The 16,206-nt window shown below is 46.3% G+C and overlaps 6 protein-coding genes across 8 annotated transcripts; 3 read left to right on the top strand and 3 right to left on the bottom strand.

Annotated features, from left to right (window-relative positions):
* The first annotated feature begins 13 nt into the window (after nucleotides 1–13).
* Nucleotides 14–5,851, top strand: LOC9633751 (ABC transporter G family member 39). Its single transcript, XM_024664814.1, has 19 exons — nucleotides 14–395; nucleotides 465–588; nucleotides 637–725; nucleotides 788–1,020; nucleotides 1,083–1,159; nucleotides 1,216–1,269; nucleotides 1,331–1,421; nucleotides 1,478–1,779; nucleotides 1,831–2,091; nucleotides 2,144–2,460; nucleotides 2,753–2,828; nucleotides 3,349–3,711; nucleotides 3,770–3,988; nucleotides 4,127–4,210; nucleotides 4,270–4,403; nucleotides 4,450–4,677; nucleotides 4,727–4,898; nucleotides 4,957–5,208; nucleotides 5,481–5,851. Exons 1-19 carry the CDS (start codon nucleotides 316–318, stop codon nucleotides 5,751–5,753), a joined length of 3,429 nt encoding a protein of 1,142 aa, XP_024520582.1. The 5' UTR covers nucleotides 14–315; the 3' UTR covers nucleotides 5,754–5,851.
* Nucleotides 5,819–6,965, bottom strand: LOC9633750 (50S ribosomal protein L20). Its single transcript, XM_002990971.2, has 3 exons — nucleotides 6,473–6,965; nucleotides 6,008–6,148; nucleotides 5,819–5,949 (listed from the first exon to the last, which is right to left on the bottom strand). Exons 1-3 carry the CDS (start codon nucleotides 6,905–6,907, stop codon nucleotides 5,935–5,937), a joined length of 591 nt encoding a protein of 196 aa, XP_002991017.2. The 5' UTR covers nucleotides 6,908–6,965; the 3' UTR covers nucleotides 5,819–5,934.
* On the bottom strand, nucleotides 6,952–8,633 carry LOC9634422 (anthocyanidin 3-O-glucosyltransferase 7). Of its 2 annotated transcripts, XM_024664786.1 has the most exons (6): nucleotides 8,596–8,633; nucleotides 8,082–8,338; nucleotides 7,725–7,998; nucleotides 7,307–7,670; nucleotides 7,119–7,258; nucleotides 6,952–7,064 (listed from the first exon to the last, which is right to left on the bottom strand). In XM_024664786.1, exons 1-5 carry the CDS (start codon nucleotides 8,624–8,626, stop codon nucleotides 7,126–7,128), a joined length of 1,059 nt encoding a protein of 352 aa, XP_024520554.1. In that variant the 5' UTR covers nucleotides 8,627–8,633; the 3' UTR covers nucleotides 6,952–7,064; nucleotides 7,119–7,125. The 2 variants fall into 2 exon arrangements, with proteins under 2 accessions (XP_024520554.1, XP_002991016.2); XM_002990970.2 differs by having other exon boundaries at nucleotides 6,952–7,258.
* Nucleotides 8,634–8,862: 229 nt separating this feature from the next.
* On the top strand, nucleotides 8,863–9,470 carry LOC112342660. The gene is made up of 2 exons (XM_024664788.1): nucleotides 8,863–9,076; nucleotides 9,202–9,470. The coding sequence occupies exons 1-2, from the start codon at nucleotides 8,873–8,875 to the stop codon at nucleotides 9,307–9,309; spliced, it is 312 nt and encodes a 103-aa protein (XP_024520556.1). The 5' UTR covers nucleotides 8,863–8,872; the 3' UTR covers nucleotides 9,310–9,470.
* On the top strand, nucleotides 8,973–11,088 carry LOC9633749 (mediator of RNA polymerase II transcription subunit 6). 2 transcript variants are annotated; one of them, XR_002991035.1, is made up of 9 exons: nucleotides 8,973–9,440; nucleotides 9,504–9,654; nucleotides 9,713–9,757; nucleotides 9,816–9,910; nucleotides 10,033–10,153; nucleotides 10,204–10,310; nucleotides 10,361–10,500; nucleotides 10,557–10,633; nucleotides 10,702–11,088. XR_002991035.1 is itself a non-coding variant. In XM_024664787.1 (5 exons), the coding sequence occupies exons 1-5, from the start codon at nucleotides 9,403–9,405 to the stop codon at nucleotides 9,996–9,998; spliced, it is 360 nt and encodes a 119-aa protein (XP_024520555.1). In that variant the 5' UTR covers nucleotides 9,335–9,402; the 3' UTR covers nucleotides 9,999–10,084. The 2 variants fall into 2 exon arrangements, 1 of the variants encoding a protein (XP_024520555.1); XM_024664787.1 differs by lacking the exons at nucleotides 10,204–10,310; nucleotides 10,361–10,500; nucleotides 10,557–10,633; nucleotides 10,702–11,088 and having other exon boundaries at nucleotides 9,335–9,440; nucleotides 9,968–10,084.
* Nucleotides 11,089–13,618: 2,530 nt separating this feature from the next.
* Nucleotides 13,619–14,206, bottom strand: LOC112342661. Its single transcript, XM_024664790.1, has 4 exons — nucleotides 14,183–14,206; nucleotides 13,977–14,126; nucleotides 13,774–13,918; nucleotides 13,619–13,718 (listed from the first exon to the last, which is right to left on the bottom strand). Exons 2-4 carry the CDS (start codon nucleotides 14,075–14,077, stop codon nucleotides 13,632–13,634), a joined length of 333 nt encoding a protein of 110 aa, XP_024520558.1. The 5' UTR covers nucleotides 14,078–14,126; nucleotides 14,183–14,206; the 3' UTR covers nucleotides 13,619–13,631.
* Between the last annotated feature and the right edge of the window lie 2,000 nt (nucleotides 14,207–16,206).

Raw genomic sequence — 16,206 nt, 5'->3', positions numbered from 1 at the left:
AAGTTAGTTGGCAGCGAACTCTGGTAATTAATTCTGCTTAGGATAGAGATTAAGCTCTCTACTGTATCAAATATACACACATGCTTTCTGGAGGACAGAAAACAAAATCGTCCTTATCGATCTGTCTTGGAAAAACACAACAATCACGTAGATTCCACTGAGAGCATCCATGATTCTTCTCCCACTCACCCTGTAAATTGACCAAATAGCAAAAAATGGAATCGCATTACCCCGTTGCTGCCCCACCGCGAGATGCCACGAGCATTTTAAATATATATATACGTAAATCCATCCTCCAGGGAGCGAGCAAGGAAGATGGAGGCCACGAACCTTAGTAGCAGCAAGGGCGACGATCACGAGGGATTCCTCCTCAAGCTTCGATCGAGGCTAGACAAGTAAGAACGAGTAAAAAAATGAAGGAAAACGATCGAAAAAAGCTGACGATACCTTGTTTTCTACCACAGCGTCGGAGTTGAGCTCCCAGAGGTTGAGGTGAGGTTCCATGGCTTGGAGCTCAGCGTCGATGTTTACACCAGGAGCAGCCGAGCGATCTCCAGCATTGCAAACTCTTTCGTCAACACCGTCCAGGTTGGTCTCTTCTTCAAGTTGATGGCCTGTTTTTGACAAGCTTTCTAGAGCTTCCTGAGCTTGCTCCATGTCCTGCCATCGAACAAGCAATCGATTAACATCCTACACAGCGTCGATGGTGTTGTCAGACCTTCCAGGTTGATAACGAGAGGAGTTCTTCTCTCTTTCTTTACTGTTTCATCTCATGCTTGGTTCCAAGGCTGACGCTGCTGCTTGGTCCACCCGCATCTGGCAAGACAAGCTTACTCTTAGCACTCGCCAGTAAGATCCAATGCAAGGGAGAGGTGACTTACAATGGATGCACTCGCGACGAATTCGCCCTCCGGAACGAGATCGCGTACATCAGCCAGCGGGACTTGCATCTATCCGAGCTTACAGTTCGAGAAACACTGAACTTCGCAGTGCGATGCCAAGGCGCCGGTCACCAAGGAGGTAAGAAAACTTTCCTAGAGGAATCTTGGCCTTGATACGACTCTCTGCTTGCACGCAAACAGAGATTTTTAAAGAAGTCGAGAAAAGAGAAAAGGCAGCAGGAATCATACCCGATCCAGACGTTGAAGCTTTCATGAGAGTGAGATTTCTTTTCTCGAGGAGTCGTTTATGTTAACGAAATCTCTTGTGGACCAGGCTGCTGCTGGTGACGATGCAAAGCCCAGCATCATGTGCGAATACATGATCCAGGTTTGTTCTGTCCATTATAACCCTTTCAAGGTTCTCAAACTCGAGCGAGATATGGAATCAGGTTCTTGGCATGGACACTTGCGCCGATACAATCGTAGGCAATGCTCTTCAGCGAGGAATATCTGGAGGACAGAAAAGGAGACTCACAGCAGGTCAGCATCACCAATAACCAAAAACTTTAATATTAACCATGAACAATCACTTACAGGAGAAGTGCTGGCTGGTCCCGCAAGAATTTTGTTCATGGATGAAATTTCTACGGGACTGGACAGCTCCACCACGTACCGAATGATCAGTTTCCTGCAGCAAACCGTGAAAGCTTTGAGCAAAACGATGCTGATCTCGCTGCTGCAACCACCCCCAGAGGTTTTCGAGCTGTTTGACGATCTTATACTCCTTGCGGAAGGACATATAGTATACCATGGAACTCGAGAAGGTGTTCTACAATTTCTTGAGGCCCAAGGCTTCAAATGTCCTGCAAGAAAAGGAGTAGCAGATTATTTACAAGAGGTCAGTCGTATACAACACATTCATGTTCCTCTAAAGTCTTGGGAAATGCAGGTAGTGTCAAGAAAAGATCAAAAAGGTTATTGGTGCGGTGATAAAGAAGCTTACCGGTTTGTATCGGGAAAAGATTTTGCTGCTGCTTTTCAACGATACCGGGCTGATGAATTCACGCTCAAGGACTTGAAGAAAGTTTATCCTGCAGGGAAAAAGGAACCAAAGATGAGTTCCTGGAAGCTGTTTCTGGCCTGCTGCTCAAGAGAAATCATACTGATAAAACGTAATCTCTACGTTCATGTGACTAGCAACGTAATTCAGGTGAGTCTCACCTTTTTAATAAAAAGGAAACCAACACCATTATTTTTTAAAGGGCTCGATTATAGCGGTGATTGTCTCGACCATATTCCTGCGAACAACAATGCATCATGAGACCGTCCAAGATGCAAACAAATTTATGGGTGTTCTGTTCTACATGATCATGAATATCATGTACCGTGGATTACCTGAGATGACACTCACAATCACGAGACTTCAAGCCTTTTACAAGCAACGAGATTCGCAGTTTTATCCCGCTTGGTCTTGGGCATTGCCAACGATATTTTTCAGGATCCCGATGAGTTTCATGGACGTGGCAATCTGGACCTGCATTACATACTGGGGAGTTGGGTTTGCTCCCGAGTTTACCAGGTAAGTCAGTTTCCTATGGTCCTAAAGTGCGGGATAAAGAGACTACTCACAGATTTTTCAAGCACTTTGTGCTACTGTTCTTGGTGAACCAAGCTTCGTTCGCCATGTTTCGGTGCATTGGAGCCATCGCTCGAAGTCCAACAATTACGAGTACGTTCGGTTTCTTCTTCTTCATAACAACGGTGGCAAATGGAGGCTATTTGAAATCAAGAGGTACTTCCTGCAAGAAAACTAAAGGTTAGTATTTAAGAAACGACTCTCCAGAAAACATCCAACCATGGTGGCTATGGAGCTACTGGACATCTCCTTACATGTATGGCCAGAACGCTTTAGCTGTCAATGAGTTCTATGCGCAACGGTGGAGCAAGGTACGAAAGCACCAATCTACAATGGATAATTGTCTGAAAACACATGCAGCCAACATTTGGAACTGGAACTTCACACACAGTTGGGGAGGTTTTGCTAAAGACCCGAGGAATGTTTCCAAATCCAGAATGGTACTGGATTGGACTCGCAGGACTGGTTATCTCAACACTGGTGTTCAATGCACTCTACGTTCTAGCACTTACATACCTTAACCGTAAGTGATAGACGGACAAGTTATTGGTGGCGAGAAAACTTACCAGGTCTTGTGACAGCTCTGAGAAAACCTTGCACCGCAATTTACAGCAACAGTAGCGAGGCAACTGCAAGAAAAAAAGGTGAGTTGGTGACTTCAGCTCAAAGGACATGAAAGCACAAAAAATACACTTACAACTTTTTTGCAGCTGAGGATATCGAAGATGGAGGTGTTGGAGAAGTTCTCCTACCTTCCTTGCCGTTGTCACTGGCTTTCCGGAACATCGTTTACGAAGTTAACTTGGTAAAGTTTTTCGTTTTGTCTCCTAGAGTGTATTCCTGACACTGATGCTCCAGGATAAGAAAAGCCATCCCAAGAGTGATACCAAGAGATTGCAGCTGCTACACAATGTAAGTGGAGCTCTCCGGCCAGGAGTTCTAACGGCACTCATCGGCGTGACTGGCGCTGGGAAGACTACACTGTTCGATGTTCTCGCCGGAAGAAAGACCGTGGGGTACGTCCGAGGAGAACTCAGCGTCTCTGGATACCCGAAAAACCACAAAACCTTCGCAAGAGTTTCTGGTTACTGCGAACAGGTTGACATCCATTCGCCTCATGTGACAGTCTATGAGTCGCTCGTCTTCTCTGCGTGGTTGCGTCTCCCACAAGACGTGAATCACGAAACCGTGCTGGTCCGTATGGGCTTTGTTTCATTCCCTTCCAGAGTTGACGATCTAAACTTTTGAGCAGAGGTTCGTCGAAGAAGTAATGGAGCTTGTGGAGCTTGACAGCATACGAAATGTCTCAGTAGGAGTTCCCGGCGTGTCTGGCCTCTCGACCGAGCAACGCAAGCGCCTGACGATTGCTGTAGAGCTCGTTGCAAATCCATCTATCCTGTTTATCGACGAACCAACCTCGGGTCTGGATGCTCGAGCGGCGGCCATAGTTATGAGAGCCATACGAAACACTGTCAACTCGAGCCGGACTGTTATCTGCACGATTCATCAACCGAGCATCGACATCTTTGAATCTTTCGACGAGGTACTTGCTTGTGATGCATCTAGGACCCCATCGCCAACTTCCTCTTCCTTCTTCGTTTCGGTGTAGCTCTTCCTCATGAAACGTGGAGGACAACTCATTTATGCCGGACCTCTTGGCAAAGAATCCTGTCACTTGATAGAGTATTTCGAGGTAGTATTCCGTTCTCTTTCTTGTCGCTGATAATCTTCTTTGTCTCCTCCGTAAACCAGGCCATTCCCGGGATTCCAAAGATAAAGGACGGCCAGAATCCAGCAACCTGGGTGATGGAAGCTACCACTCAGTCGAAGGAAGAACTTCTCGGAATAAACTTAGTCGAGATCTACGAGAACTCACCACTCTACGGGTAAGCTTTCCCCCCCTTCGCCAGATTTTTTAAAGCTTTCTTCCAGGAGAAACCAGAACCTCATAAGAGCGATCAGTGTCCCAGCTCCACAATCCCAAGACTTGCACTTCCGGACTACATACTCCAAGCCATTCCTGGAGCAGTTTTACACCTGTTTGTGGAAGCAGCACCGTTCTTACTGGCGAAATCCAATCTACTTCTACTCCCGGATGTTCTATGGAGTCGTCGTTGGCTTTCTACTCGGAACCATGTTCTGGAACTCTGGAAAGGAGCTGTAAGCCACACCACCTTTTCTGCTCAAACTTACCAGACTTTGCTCGCAGAAAAACCGAGCAGGACATCTTCAACTTGCTCGGGGCCATGTACACTTCCACAATCTACGTTGGCATCTCGGACTCTATCAGCGTCCAGCCGCAAGTGATCATGGAGCGAGAAGTTTTCTACCGAGAAGTAGCCGCTGGAATGTATTCTCCACACGCCTTTGCTCTCTCACAGGTATAAAAAAACTCCATCCGACCATTCCCTGGATCTAAAAACCAAACTTCCACTCCAGGTGATCATCGAAGTCCCCTATATACTCCTCCAAGCAGCATCCCAGAGCCTCCTGATCTATCTCCTCGTCGGCCTCCAATGGACACCAGCAAAGTTCTTCTACTTCGTGTTCTTCATCTTTGGCTCCTGCCTAAACTACACGCTGTTTGGAATGCTTGGTGTAGCCATGACGTCCAATTTCCAAATGGCCGTGCTCACGCAAGGAGCTCTCGTCCCCTGGAACATCTTCTCCGGCATTATCATCCCTCTGGCTGTAAGTTGATCGATCGCGAGCTATCTATCCGATCTAGTTCCATCTTCTTAGAGTTCCATCCCTGTGACTATCCATCTATCCATCTCTAGTTCCATCTTCTTGGAGCTCCATCCCTGTGAATATCCAAATATCTAGTTCCATCTTCTTAGAGTTCCATCCCTGTGACTGCCATCTCCAGTTCCAGTTCCATCCCTGTGACTATCAATCTATCCATCTCTAGTTCCATCTTCTTAGAGCTCCATCCCTGTGACTAAATCCTTTCCACTTTCCAGAAAATCCCACCGTGGTGGCGATGGTGTAGCTGGCTGTGCCCCCCAACTTGGACGCTCTATGGCCTCCTAGCTTCGCAGCTGGGAGATGTGGAGACGCCGATCGAAGTTCCTGGACAGAGCAAATCATCCAGTGTGAAGAATTTCATTCGCGACTACTATGGATACCAGGAGGAAGGCCTGCGATTCGTGGTATTCATGCACATCGTCTTCCCGGCCGTGTTTGCGCTCGCATTCACAGTGCTGATCACATACGCGAAATTCCAGAAGAAATAGATCGGCTGTGTGGCCTCCCAAGAACCCTAAACAGACCTAGCCGTTGGGTTAATCTCAGCCGTCCATTTTCCGGAAGTTCTGATTTTGATTCTTCGTAAGTTTACACGAGATTTTCTCTCAAACGTTTTGCTTTGAGGTTCAATCGTTCCCTAGAGATCATTGCAAGGCAAAAGAATATAGTTCATATCATTGAGGACTGCGAGCAACAAGATGGATCGTCAAAAGACAAGAAAGAAAGGGATAAGTAGACTTACCTTAAGCGGAGGAAGAGAGGAGACTGAGTCTGCCAGGCTCTTGAAAGAATCCGGATCCAAGATCGCCATGTTTGCCAGTAGCTTGCGATTGAGCTCCACTTTCTGGCGATTGAGCCCGTGCATGAATTCGCTATACCCAAGCTATCCAGAAAGAAAGACAAAAGAGTCAGTCAGCTTGGCCCAAATTGTGACGAGAAGAGAATGTGGAGGAAAAAAAGAGAACTTGTGAAGAAGAAGAACTGTGAAGAATGTGGAGAAGAAATAGAACTTCGATAAGAAGAAAAAGAAACTGTGAAGAATGTGAAGAACAAATAGAGCATTGATAAGAAGAAGAAACCGTGAAGAATGTGGAGAACACAGAGAACTTTGATAAGAAGAAGAAGAAGAAACTGTGAAGAAGAGAAGATGTGGAGAAGAAATAGAACTAAGAAGAAGAAGAATGTTGAGGAAGAACGCGATTCTTACCCCGTGGAGTCGAGCAGCAGCCCCAATTCTCGTGATCCACAGCTTGTGGAAATCTCTCTTCTTCCTCCGCCTATCACGATACGAGTGCTCCAGGGCCTTGGCGACCCGATCCCGCGCAATCCTGTGCACCTTCTTGCCCCTAAATCCCTTGGCCAGCTCCAGCACTAGCGCTTTGTTCCTCACGACCTTGCCCCTGCCAGGGTATGGCCCCAGCTCCTTCTTGCTCCTCTCCAGGATCTTGCGCGCCTCCTCCTTGTCGCTGCTGCTCCGCCACGCGCTGCCCGTCTTGCTCCGCGAGCATCGGATGATCGCCGCGCCCCTGCCGCCGCGATTCGCCGCGCCTACCCTGGCGCTGGATTTGACCTGATGCCGCTGGCACAGCGATGCCGCGCCATTGCCGAATGTAAAGAACGATCGCGAAGAGGAGAGCAGCATTCTCGCCCTAGAGAAACCTATCCTATTTGCTCCTGACAATAAGATTTAACGATATTCTCTTCTTTAAGAACTTTACGAAATCATCTCCAATGCTCGTTCCGTGAACTCCGGAAGAACACGAAATCTATGGGATGATCCAAGTTGCGCCTGGACTTGTCTGGAATGCAAACTAAGGACCAAAGCTAGGAAACGAAGAAAAGCATAACATCACCAGTTGTTTAGCGGAGGAATCCAGACGCTGGAGCTGGAGCTGGAGCAGAATCAAGGATACTCTTCAAGTGAGCTCGCTTTTCTTCCGAGAGATTCCAGGGATTCATGTGCATCTTTCGCGCGAGCAAAGCTGTGTCGGTGCTGGAAAAAAGAGAATTGAACTGAGAAAGAAATTGATAAGGAACGTACCCAACGAGCTTGCCACTCTTGATGGCGTCCGCTGCGGTCTTGAGGTTCTTGGCCGAAGAACCATCAGGAGCTGCGGCTGTCTTCGCCAGATCACTGAGCCTGGCGACGTTTTCTCTCGCGCGCTTGCCACCTTCGCCGTGCAGCAGCTCCTCGAAGCTCTCCCTCGCAGATTCGCGCGAGACTTTGCCACTGCTGCTGCACTTCTTCATGGCGATGGCGATCTTCCAGTCCTCGACGATGCACTTGCTGTTGAGGTAATGGTCCGTGTGCTCCACTCCATGCTCGCGCGGCCAAGCAACCATTGCCACGCCGCTGGAAACGCCCTCGAGGATGGACATCCATCCACAGTGAGTAACGAAAGCTCCTATAAAGAAGAATTAGAACTTCACGGAGTCAAGAACACGACCGGAAAACAAACCTGTGGCTGGGTGGTCGAGCACAAACTTTTGAGGAACCCATGGCGACGTGCGCCAGCTTGGGTGGTCACGATCCCGGCCGAGCTCCTGGAGAAGCTTCTCCTCGTCCGACCGACAAACCAGCAAGAATGGCTGCTCGAGAGCCTCGAGAGCTCCAACCACAGCCACAAGCTCATCCAGTGACGAGTAGAAGTTCGTGCCAGGGGAGATGTAAACCACCGATCCTGGAGGCCACTGATCCAACCAAGCAAGGTCTTCATTTCCTTCCGCTAGGCTCTGGAGAGACATGGCAAAAGAGATTAGTTTTGGCTCAGTACTTGCTATCACGAATGCAAACTCTGCGAAACATCGCGACTTACCTGGATGTGGTGGTCTTCGTTGCAATCAAGCAAAGGTCCCACCGGCAGGAACCTCTTGCCGTAGAGAGCATGCATTTGCTTGCATGCCGGCTCCAGCTCCTCAAACGAGGGAACGAGAATCCACGAGGCTAGCCGCGCGTAAAAAAGACGCTCGCACTTCTTGGCGGCAAGCTGCACACTTGCGTCCCTCATGTAGTGATGGAGTTGCTCGCGAGAGAGAGCCACTCCGAGAGCGTTGAGCTTCGGCAGCTCGTCCTCTATGACATAAAAAAAAAAAAGAGAGAAGATCGTCAAAATAAATCACAAGTTCAAGCGAAGAAAAGGTTCTTAGAAAAGAGAAGATCAAAATAGATTGCAAGCAAAGAATGTGTAACATCACAAGCAAAGCAAGATCGCAAGCATACAAGTCCACACTTCACACTGCCGAGTGAAGAGAAAAACCCGGGGAAAAACCAAAGTGTGTACAAGCTCAAGAAAAACAAGAAGAAAGCAAGAATCTTGAGAGTGAGCATACCAGTGAGGGGAATTCTTGCCAAAGAAGCCATTCGATATTTCAGCGTGAGCGGATCCTCTACAGCTTGCCGGATGATCTTGTTCCTCCTCGCGAGAAGAACCGGGAGCTGGAGGTTGAATGCCGCGGAAGTGGCCGACGCCGGAAAGGCGGAAGATCGAAGAAATCCACGGCATCGTACACGTATCCTGCGAAGTAGTCGGCAACCACGCACCTGATCGCCCCAGATTTCTTGCCCAATCGCGAAACCAGATCGGAGAAGCTGCGACTGAGATCGAGGATGCGCCGTGGGGATTTCAAGATGTCGGCATCCCGCAGCGCTGTCAGGGACTCGAATCTCCCCTTTCCCCTTTCGTTTTGTTTAGCAAGAGGGATTTTAGGGATTGAGAGAGAGCTCCTCGCATCACAGCAGCTATGGCGGTCGACAACGCGGCTTCGAGAATCGGAAGCGCGGCGGCAACAATGCGGCAGCGGCGGCCGTGAGGTAGGCTGGCAGCAAGATTTCGCGCATGCGCGGGATGGAAACGGCCGGGATGTAGCAGTGATTTGGCGGCTCAAGAGCTGTTCTTGGACGGGATGAGCTGACGCATGGGGACGATGTGAATGCAGGAAGCTGGGAGTCTCAAGAAACGCCGAGTAGAAGACGAGCAAATGAAAGTCACTCCACCAAGTACATGCCCTGTTTGCGTCTGGAATCGTTGCAGGGAGTCTCTGTGATTGGATCGTCCATGACTATCAGAGTTCCTAGTCTTCGATTACTTCGTCCTCTCGCCCTTCTATGATCGCTCTTGCTCCAATGAGCAGCTGCGAATGCGCTCTGTCCATCCCCTCGACATGACCCAGCTCTTGTAAGAATCAAGCTCCTTGTTCTTCCTTCGCAAGAGATTTCTCTTCGTTTTGTGCTGTGGCAGGAAGATGACTGGAGTGGAGTACGTGCTGCTCGAAGCCCAGGAGCCCAATCTCTTTGTCCTCCGCAAGCAAAAGTGCGAGAGTGGCCTACTATATCCTCGACAGCCATATCTATCAACCACGCTGCTCTACAGCGTTGTTTGCAGCAGAGTGGTAAGTTGCAAGGCCTTTTCTTCTGCTGCTTCTGATGGTCCGCCCGTTTGATCTCTAGGCCCGAGCTGTGCATCACGTCTCCACTGCCTTCTCCCAAAGGATGGTCTGTTGTTTGTTGCTTTTCGTCTTTCGTCCCTGTCCCTGACTATGCTCTGATGTAGACGATGAGAATGAACACGAGAGCGATCCCACTGGCCGTGTCGATCTCAAGGAAGTCCTCCGGATCGATCAGATACTGGGAAATGTTCTTTGCAAGGTGAGCCTTTCGTCTCTTTTTCCTGTTCATGTCTTGATCTTGTTCTTTCCAGTTCAGCTTCCTCCGGCTCCTCCTCCTTTGCAAATGAACTTTCTCATATTTGGACTGCTAATGTGTTTCAGCTTAAAATGGCTTTGGAGTATCTTCAACCAGCTTTTGGAGGTGTCATAGTGGATGTGAGCTGCAGGTCCACTAGATGATTGACCGAGAGATGGCCATTGGACGTTAGAACACGAACTTCCTGTAAGCTTCTGCGCTATATGTACTCACTAGCAAACTTCTGGTTCAAACAGGTTGGAAGACACAAGTACATGTGATTGATAACGAGCTATGCATTCACAATCCTCACGTTCCTATAACGAACCCAGACAGAAAATGCAACTACAAGAATTATATTGAGGTATGCTATGATTCTCTGATCATCCAAACTAAAGTGTGTATGTTTTCCAGGGGACGAGTGTGGCATTTACCTTGGAAGGAGTTTTGACAATACCCTGACAAGTACTGTTAGACTCCTTCCAGGTAAGAATAAAGAGGAGGTTGTCAAGCAGCTGCGCTATTATTCAAGGCTCCTGGTCACGGCACTTCCAGTAAGTAATTTTGTATAGTGTTTCTTGCATGTTCATTCTTAACTCGTTTATTCAAGGTTTATGTAATCCAAGAGTATGCACGACTTAGCATGACTTCTCTCCCTGGAAGTTCCTTCTCTTACGCTGGCTCACTGTAAGTATCACTGTTACGTTTTCTCTTGAGATATGCAAGCTCTTTACACTTGGTGTTTGTTTTTTCAGTGCTCTGGCCGCGATGGGATTTGGAACTCTAGTTTTGTTTGTTTATCAAAACTATGGTTTTTCCTCAGCTTGATGACCACACCGGGCCGCCGTGTCACTGGGATGGAGCTAAGCGAGCAGGCGGGCAGGATCCACTTACATTGTCCAAAGGAGGTGAAGCCATTCAAGAGGCTTCACTCTCGTCAAGTGTCAACTCAATGGTAAGCTTCGAGATATTTTTCCATTCATTCGTTTGCGCGAGAACGTTTCATCAATGTGGATGCTCGTGCTGCCACCGCCCACCCAGCACCACACTGGCCCGCCGCTCTGCCGCCACCGCCACCGCCACCGCCGCCCCGCTGCCCTGCCACCGCGCCCGAAACTAACTCGAAAATTCTGCAACTGCAATTCTCGTCTCGAAAATTCGTCTTAGCATAAGTAGTTTTGCTAAAAAATGGCCCATGTGAGTGTGAGGGTGTTCGAGACTCGAGAGTGTACAAATTCGCAGCTACTTACGTGGAGTGCTTTGCAAAGGAGATCGACGTGGTCTATCAAAATCACCTGAGCACCAAGCAATACACAGCATTTCAAAGACTAAACCAAACAAGATGTTCAAGGTACGTACCCATCCAGAGTATTATCACTTGCATCAGCGGGCCTGGAGATATGCCCGCGGAGTGTTCTAAGCCACTCCTTGTCGCTTCTCAGACGAGTGTTCTTAATGTTCATCTCCCTTGATCATACGGGAGTGCACAGCCCGTGGAGCCCGTTGTGAGTGAAGCGGCCGAGCCTCTAGAAGTTGCTCTAGGGCTGTTCCTGAAGGGCTGCTACAATGCCTATGTGGATGCTAGGGGGAATTCATAGTGAAGCTCGTCCTCCTGCAAGCCTGTACAAGGGTGACTACTACCTACGCCGCATTCCTCTCCGGGATTATATCGGACGATTGCTGGGCTGGGAGGAGGCACAGGTTGACGAGGCATGCAGCGGCCTGAATGAATCCGCTGCGGTAACTATTAACAGTTTAAATGCTGGTTAAGCACGGGGAGTTGAGCAGCCGCGTTGTAATCATGTACAAAGCCAACATTAACATGCAAGTCATAGCAATCCAAATCAAAGTGGTGACAGTCCTCATCAGTGTCCAAGAACCAAAGAGCTAGTGCCAACAAAGAAAGGATGAGCTGCATAAGTCTTACTGGCAGGATGACGAAGCTTTGGCAAGAAGACAGCGCACAATAACAATTTATGGTTTTGAACCCAACTTTTGTTTCCTTGGTGCTGAGACGAAGAGACTTCTGGTTTCACTTTCAATTGCAATGCCAGATACATAGGATAGGTGGAGGCTGGAAAGCAATTAGGTGAAGCCAAATCATAGCTCCATTATGACATGACATTACCAGAGTGTAAACACACTTTAAATTTGCTCATAATAATGCTCATTAATCATCTATGAGCTCATGAGTTTGAGTTTAGCTTTGATTTGGGTGCCTTATATTTGTGATTTCTTGGAGGATATACAAAACAAGTTTGAGTTGACAAAGTTAAACACAAAATAAACTCAAAAACAAGGTAAGAGATTGGCTAATGAGCATCATCAAGTACAAAGTTGATGATAAAGTTTTCCTTAAGCTATTAAATGCAAAATGGTCTTTGAAAAGAGGTGATGGTGCTACATTGTCTTCACAATATTACAGGCCTTGGACAATTTCACAGTGTTGGGGATTTTGTTTGCATTTTGGACTTGTCAGTTAGTTCAAAAATTTATCTAACCTTCCATGGAAGCAAGTTTAAAACATATTTACATTCTAGTGATATTGTGGATTAATCCATCATCTAAGTCTTAAAGATTGATTAAAGATTGATGTTGAGAAGGCTAATTCAGCCAATATTCTTACTTATTCTTCTATACTTTTAATTCTATACTTCTTATTCTTGTTGTTGCTGCCAGGTCTAGTGCTGCTCAGCACTCCTGGCTTTCATGGCAAAATACCTGGTAGGGGGTCCATATTATTTTAGTCCAATCAGCTTCCACCTGAATTAGTCCTGCAAAGGTGGCAAAACAGACCACCACAAGAATTGATCGTGGAAAGCAGTCCTAGTCCTGTGGTTTTTTGCCATGAAAGGAGTATCACCACCATTTGTTTTTTATATGCTCAAACAGCATGTTTAATGCGATGCAGCAAATTCTACATAACCTCTGCTTCGGGAGTTTGCTGTGCAGATCCCATCATGGATAGTCAATTTATATGGTTTGGGCCAAATATTAACACTGGTTATGTTCCAATTATATATAAAGAATCGATGGAGAAGAGGAAGGAATGATCGATCAAATCTCGATCCACAATGGCGCTGGTAGCACCGAGTCCGGCGACTCGGGTTCTTTAGGACCCAGCTTCGTGGAGCCTCGATGATGGATGGATTGGAATTTTGATGGATGCCAATCCACCCACGCGAACAGCCACGAAGAAGCTCGCGTACATGTTTACCCTGTCCATGGAAGCCTTGCTCGTTGCTACTTGGATCACTGCGCAGAAACAGTTGGTTCTTAGCTTCCAAAAACAGTTCCAAAAAGGAAAGAACTTCGAACCTTTGAATCCAGATTTCTCGATGCAATTGGCGTAGCTTGGAGATCGCGACGCACTGCGCCAGATCACGCGGCCTCCAGGCTAAAAACCAAGTAGAAATCACGAGTGTGAGGGGATCGAGAGTGTGGAAATTCGCAACTACTTACAATTACATGTGCTTGCAGCGCTTTGCAGAGGACATCGACGTCGCTTTGTTCTAGCCAGTGGTCCATCAAAATCACCCGAGCACCAAGCAATACACAGCATTTCACCAAACAAGAAGTTCCAGGTACGTACCTTGGTGTGCATTCGCTTCGAAAGCTCCTCCACACGTACGCCTTGGCTTTGTGGCGTCTTTTCTTCGTTCTAATGCACAGTATACACAACAGATTATGCCGGTGCTAGAGATGCTTTATGATGTACAGAAACGAACTCCAAATCAAATATACATGCTCCTGGTTCCGCAGCAAGCCTTGTCTGCAACACAGCACAGAAGTCTTGAAATTCATGGCAAGTCGTTCGTGTGTAGTACCTTGAGTTTGTGGAAGTTTTCCTTTTCCAGGAAACGAGGACAGCAGTTGGATGAAAACTTCCCAGTCAGGCAGCAGCGGTAAAAGTAGTTGCTGTCCCGGAGATGTGAATACGCAGCTGTTGAATTTAGACAGCGGACAATGTAGCTGTGAAAACAAAGGACAAGTGGTTCAATGAGAATCACGGCTGAGAAAGATGTCTTACTTGTATAAGTTGCCCTCCTTGCGTAGCAGACGAAGCTGGCCTTTGCACACTCCAGCACAAAACCACATCGTGAATCTGTTGGTTACGAAGAAAGATACCATCTTCGCAAAAATCCCAGCTTGTGATAGCCAGTTTCCTACACAAGCGAACCTGCTCAGGCAATCAAAGTGAGACAGTTACTTTTGGTGTATGCGGATGCATTATACCAGAGCTCTCTTTGTTGTTGTAGCGTGGGCATAACAAGAGACTCGATGAAGCGCTCCTGTGAAGAAAAACAACAGATTCAGATAACCTTGCTCAAAATTTTGGCTGGAAGAACCTTTCGTGTAAGCCTTGCAAGCGCCCTCACTGCTCGAATGAGTCAACCCATACCACCTGCATAACTTTGTAGGTTAGAGGCATCATATCATAGAGTAAGTTCCATGTTACCGTGGTAGTACAATCCATCCTTGAAGTACCTGGCTTTTTTTCTCCTGGAATAAATAAACACAGCTCTTCACACGGAGATATAAGAAAATTTGCTACTTACCAGAAATTCACAGCCCCCTGGCTAAGAAAGGAAACGAGTTCTCTTTCCAGCAAACTTTCGAAGGTTGGATGGACGCCCTCTCCAAACATTTTCCAGGCATCCTCAAAAGAAAGCCTGCACAGTTCACATGTGAGGAAATCAAAGAATTTTCAAGAGACTTTACCTCGTTGTTGCCAGACGCTTAAGTTCAAGAAGGTAGCTTTGAGCAGGATTCATATCAACAGCAACCACTTGTTTCGCACCCTGACAAAATGTGGTGGTGTTGAGATTATAAACTTCAGAGGGAAGAGAAACTACTTACTTGAAGGACTAAATCCAGAGCATTGCACCCTCCAGAAGTAAGTGTCAGGACAACGTCTGATGGATTAAGATAGAGATCATTACGAGGCAAAAGAATATAGTTCATATCATTGAGGACTGCGAGCAACAAGATGGATCGTCAAAAGACAAGAAAGAAAGGGATAAGTAGACTTACCTTAAGCGGAGGAAGAGAGGAGACCGAGTCTGCCAGGCTCTTGAAAGAATCTGGATCCAAGATCGCCATGTTTGCCAGTAGCTTGCGATTGAGCTCCACTTCCTGGCAATTGAGCCTGTGCATGAATTCGCTATATGCAAGCTATCCAGAAAGAAAGACAAAAGAGTCAGTCAGATTGGCCCAAATTGTGACGAGAAGAGAATGTGGAGGAAAAAAGTTGTGTGCATGTTCAACTTAATTCCAATAGTATAGAAGGGATAGTGTGTAAGTTAGGCATGGCTAACAAATTTAAGGCATTATTTAACTCTCTACTAGTTATATCTATATAAGTAATTAAAGAGAAAGACTCAAAAGACTATTTATAAAGGTGCACCTGTTTTTCCAATTGGTTAAGGGTTTTGGATTACTTGGTGGTTAAGTGTCTTGCTGAAAAATTTAAATTTAAGAGTTTACATTTGGTATTAGAGTTTAACTCTATTAATATCACAACATTTATTAAGATTGACATTTGGTAATCCAATTTAGTCTAACTAGGCTCTACCTAAAAAGTAGGATGCCATTCTAAAAGAATAGGTGAAATCTAATCAACTAAAGGAGTGGAGGAATAAAGTGGTCAACAATGAAAGCCACTCACCCCCCAGGGGGGAGATTTGGATATCAACATGATTCGAAGGCAATGATCATGATCACTTCTACTTCAAAACTAGGTCCAAATGAGACATAAAAGTATCAAGTAAAGTAACTTGATAAGAGGGTAACACACCCAATTTTTATATTAGTCCCATTAATTTAAGAGGTAGGGTGTTGAGGCTTTTAGGAGTTGTGGCTTTCAGCTTTCACTTACAAAAGGGTGAACTTGCAAAGAAGTGTGATAAATTATAAATAACTAAGTCAAAAAATAATTTATAAAGTTCAAATATAGGAAAGGGCTCATGAATAAAAGTGTACAACTTTTCTAATCAATTACGAGTCTTGGGATACTTTCGATTATATCTCCTTGGGTTTGAATAGTACTTGGTTAAATGACTTTTCTTTTTATGAAGAGTTTAGATAGCAACTTTATAGAACTTAATAATTCTATGTGCAATTAATTTGTGAAGGCCAAAAAGAACATTCAATGTAATGATGTTAGGATTGTTTTTAATCCAAATATTACATACAACTTTTTGAGAACTAATGTGGTAAAAAAAAACTTGGTTTATCTATGAAAAAGAGCTTGGTAATCT

Source organism: Selaginella moellendorffii, unplaced genomic scaffold (genome assembly GCF_000143415.4).
Source record: "Selaginella moellendorffii unplaced genomic scaffold, v1.0 SELMOscaffold_114, whole genome shotgun sequence".
In the NCBI taxonomy this organism is placed as follows: Eukaryota; Viridiplantae; Streptophyta; class Lycopodiopsida; order Selaginellales; family Selaginellaceae; genus Selaginella; species Selaginella moellendorffii.
The sequence above is the reverse complement of the archived record's forward strand: the minus strand, read 5'-3'. Positions and strand labels throughout refer to the sequence as shown.

Excerpts from the sequence above, each read along its gene's own strand:
- LOC112342661 (XM_024664790.1), bottom strand. The coding sequence starts at position 14,077 with ATGGTATCTTTCTTCGTAACCAACAGATTCACGATGTGGTTTTGTGCT. Across the intron at positions 13,919-13,976 it reads AAGGAGGGCAACTTATACAA|CTACATTGTCCGCTGTCTAA; the intron begins GTAAGACATCTT and ends TTGTTTTCACAG. Across the intron at positions 13,719-13,773 it reads AAAACTTCCACAAACTCAAG|ACAAGGCTTGCTGCGGAACC; the intron begins GTACTACACACG and ends GCTGTGTTGCAG.
- LOC9633749 (XM_024664787.1), top strand. The coding sequence starts at position 9,403 with ATGCGCTCTGTCCATCCCCTCGACATGACCCAGCTCTT. Across the intron at positions 9,441-9,503 it reads CTCGACATGACCCAGCTCTT|GAAGATGACTGGAGTGGAGT; the intron begins GTAAGAATCAAG and ends GTGCTGTGGCAG. Across the intron at positions 9,911-9,967 it reads TGGGAAATGTTCTTTGCAAG|CTTCCTCCGGCTCCTCCTCC; the intron begins GTGAGCCTTTCG and ends TTTCCAGTTCAG.
- LOC9633750 (XM_002990971.2), bottom strand. The coding sequence starts at position 6,907 with ATGCTGCTCTCCTCTTCGCGATCGTTCTTTACATTCGGCAATGGCGCG. Across the intron at positions 6,149-6,472 it reads CTGCTGCTCGACTCCACGGG|CTTGGGTATAGCGAATTCAT; the intron begins GTAAGAATCGCG and ends CTTTCTGGATAG.
- LOC9633751 (XM_024664814.1), top strand. The coding sequence starts at position 316 with ATGGAGGCCACGAACCTTAGTAGCAGCAAGGGCGACGATCACGAGGGA. Across the intron at positions 1,160-1,215 it reads ACGTTGAAGCTTTCATGAGA|GCTGCTGCTGGTGACGATGC; the intron begins GTGAGATTTCTT and ends CTTGTGGACCAG. Across the intron at positions 3,989-4,126 it reads TGAGAGCCATACGAAACACT|CTCTTCCTCATGAAACGTGG; the intron begins GTCAACTCGAGC and ends GTTTCGGTGTAG.
- LOC112342660 (XM_024664788.1), top strand. The coding sequence starts at position 8,873 with ATGCGCCGTGGGGATTTCAAGATGTCGGCATCCCGCAGCGCTGTCAGG. Across the intron at positions 9,077-9,201 it reads GCGGCAGCGGCGGCCGTGAG|GAAGCTGGGAGTCTCAAGAA; the intron begins GTAGGCTGGCAG and ends ATGTGAATGCAG.
- LOC9634422 (XM_002990970.2), bottom strand. The coding sequence starts at position 8,626 with ATGGCTTCTTTGGCAAGAATTCCCCTCACTG. Across the intron at positions 8,339-8,595 it reads GGCAAGAATTCCCCTCACTG|AGGACGAGCTGCCGAAGCTC; the intron begins GTATGCTCACTC and ends TTTATGTCATAG. Across the intron at positions 7,671-7,724 it reads GCTCGACCACCCAGCCACAG|GAGCTTTCGTTACTCACTGT; the intron begins GTTTGTTTTCCG and ends TCTTCTTTATAG.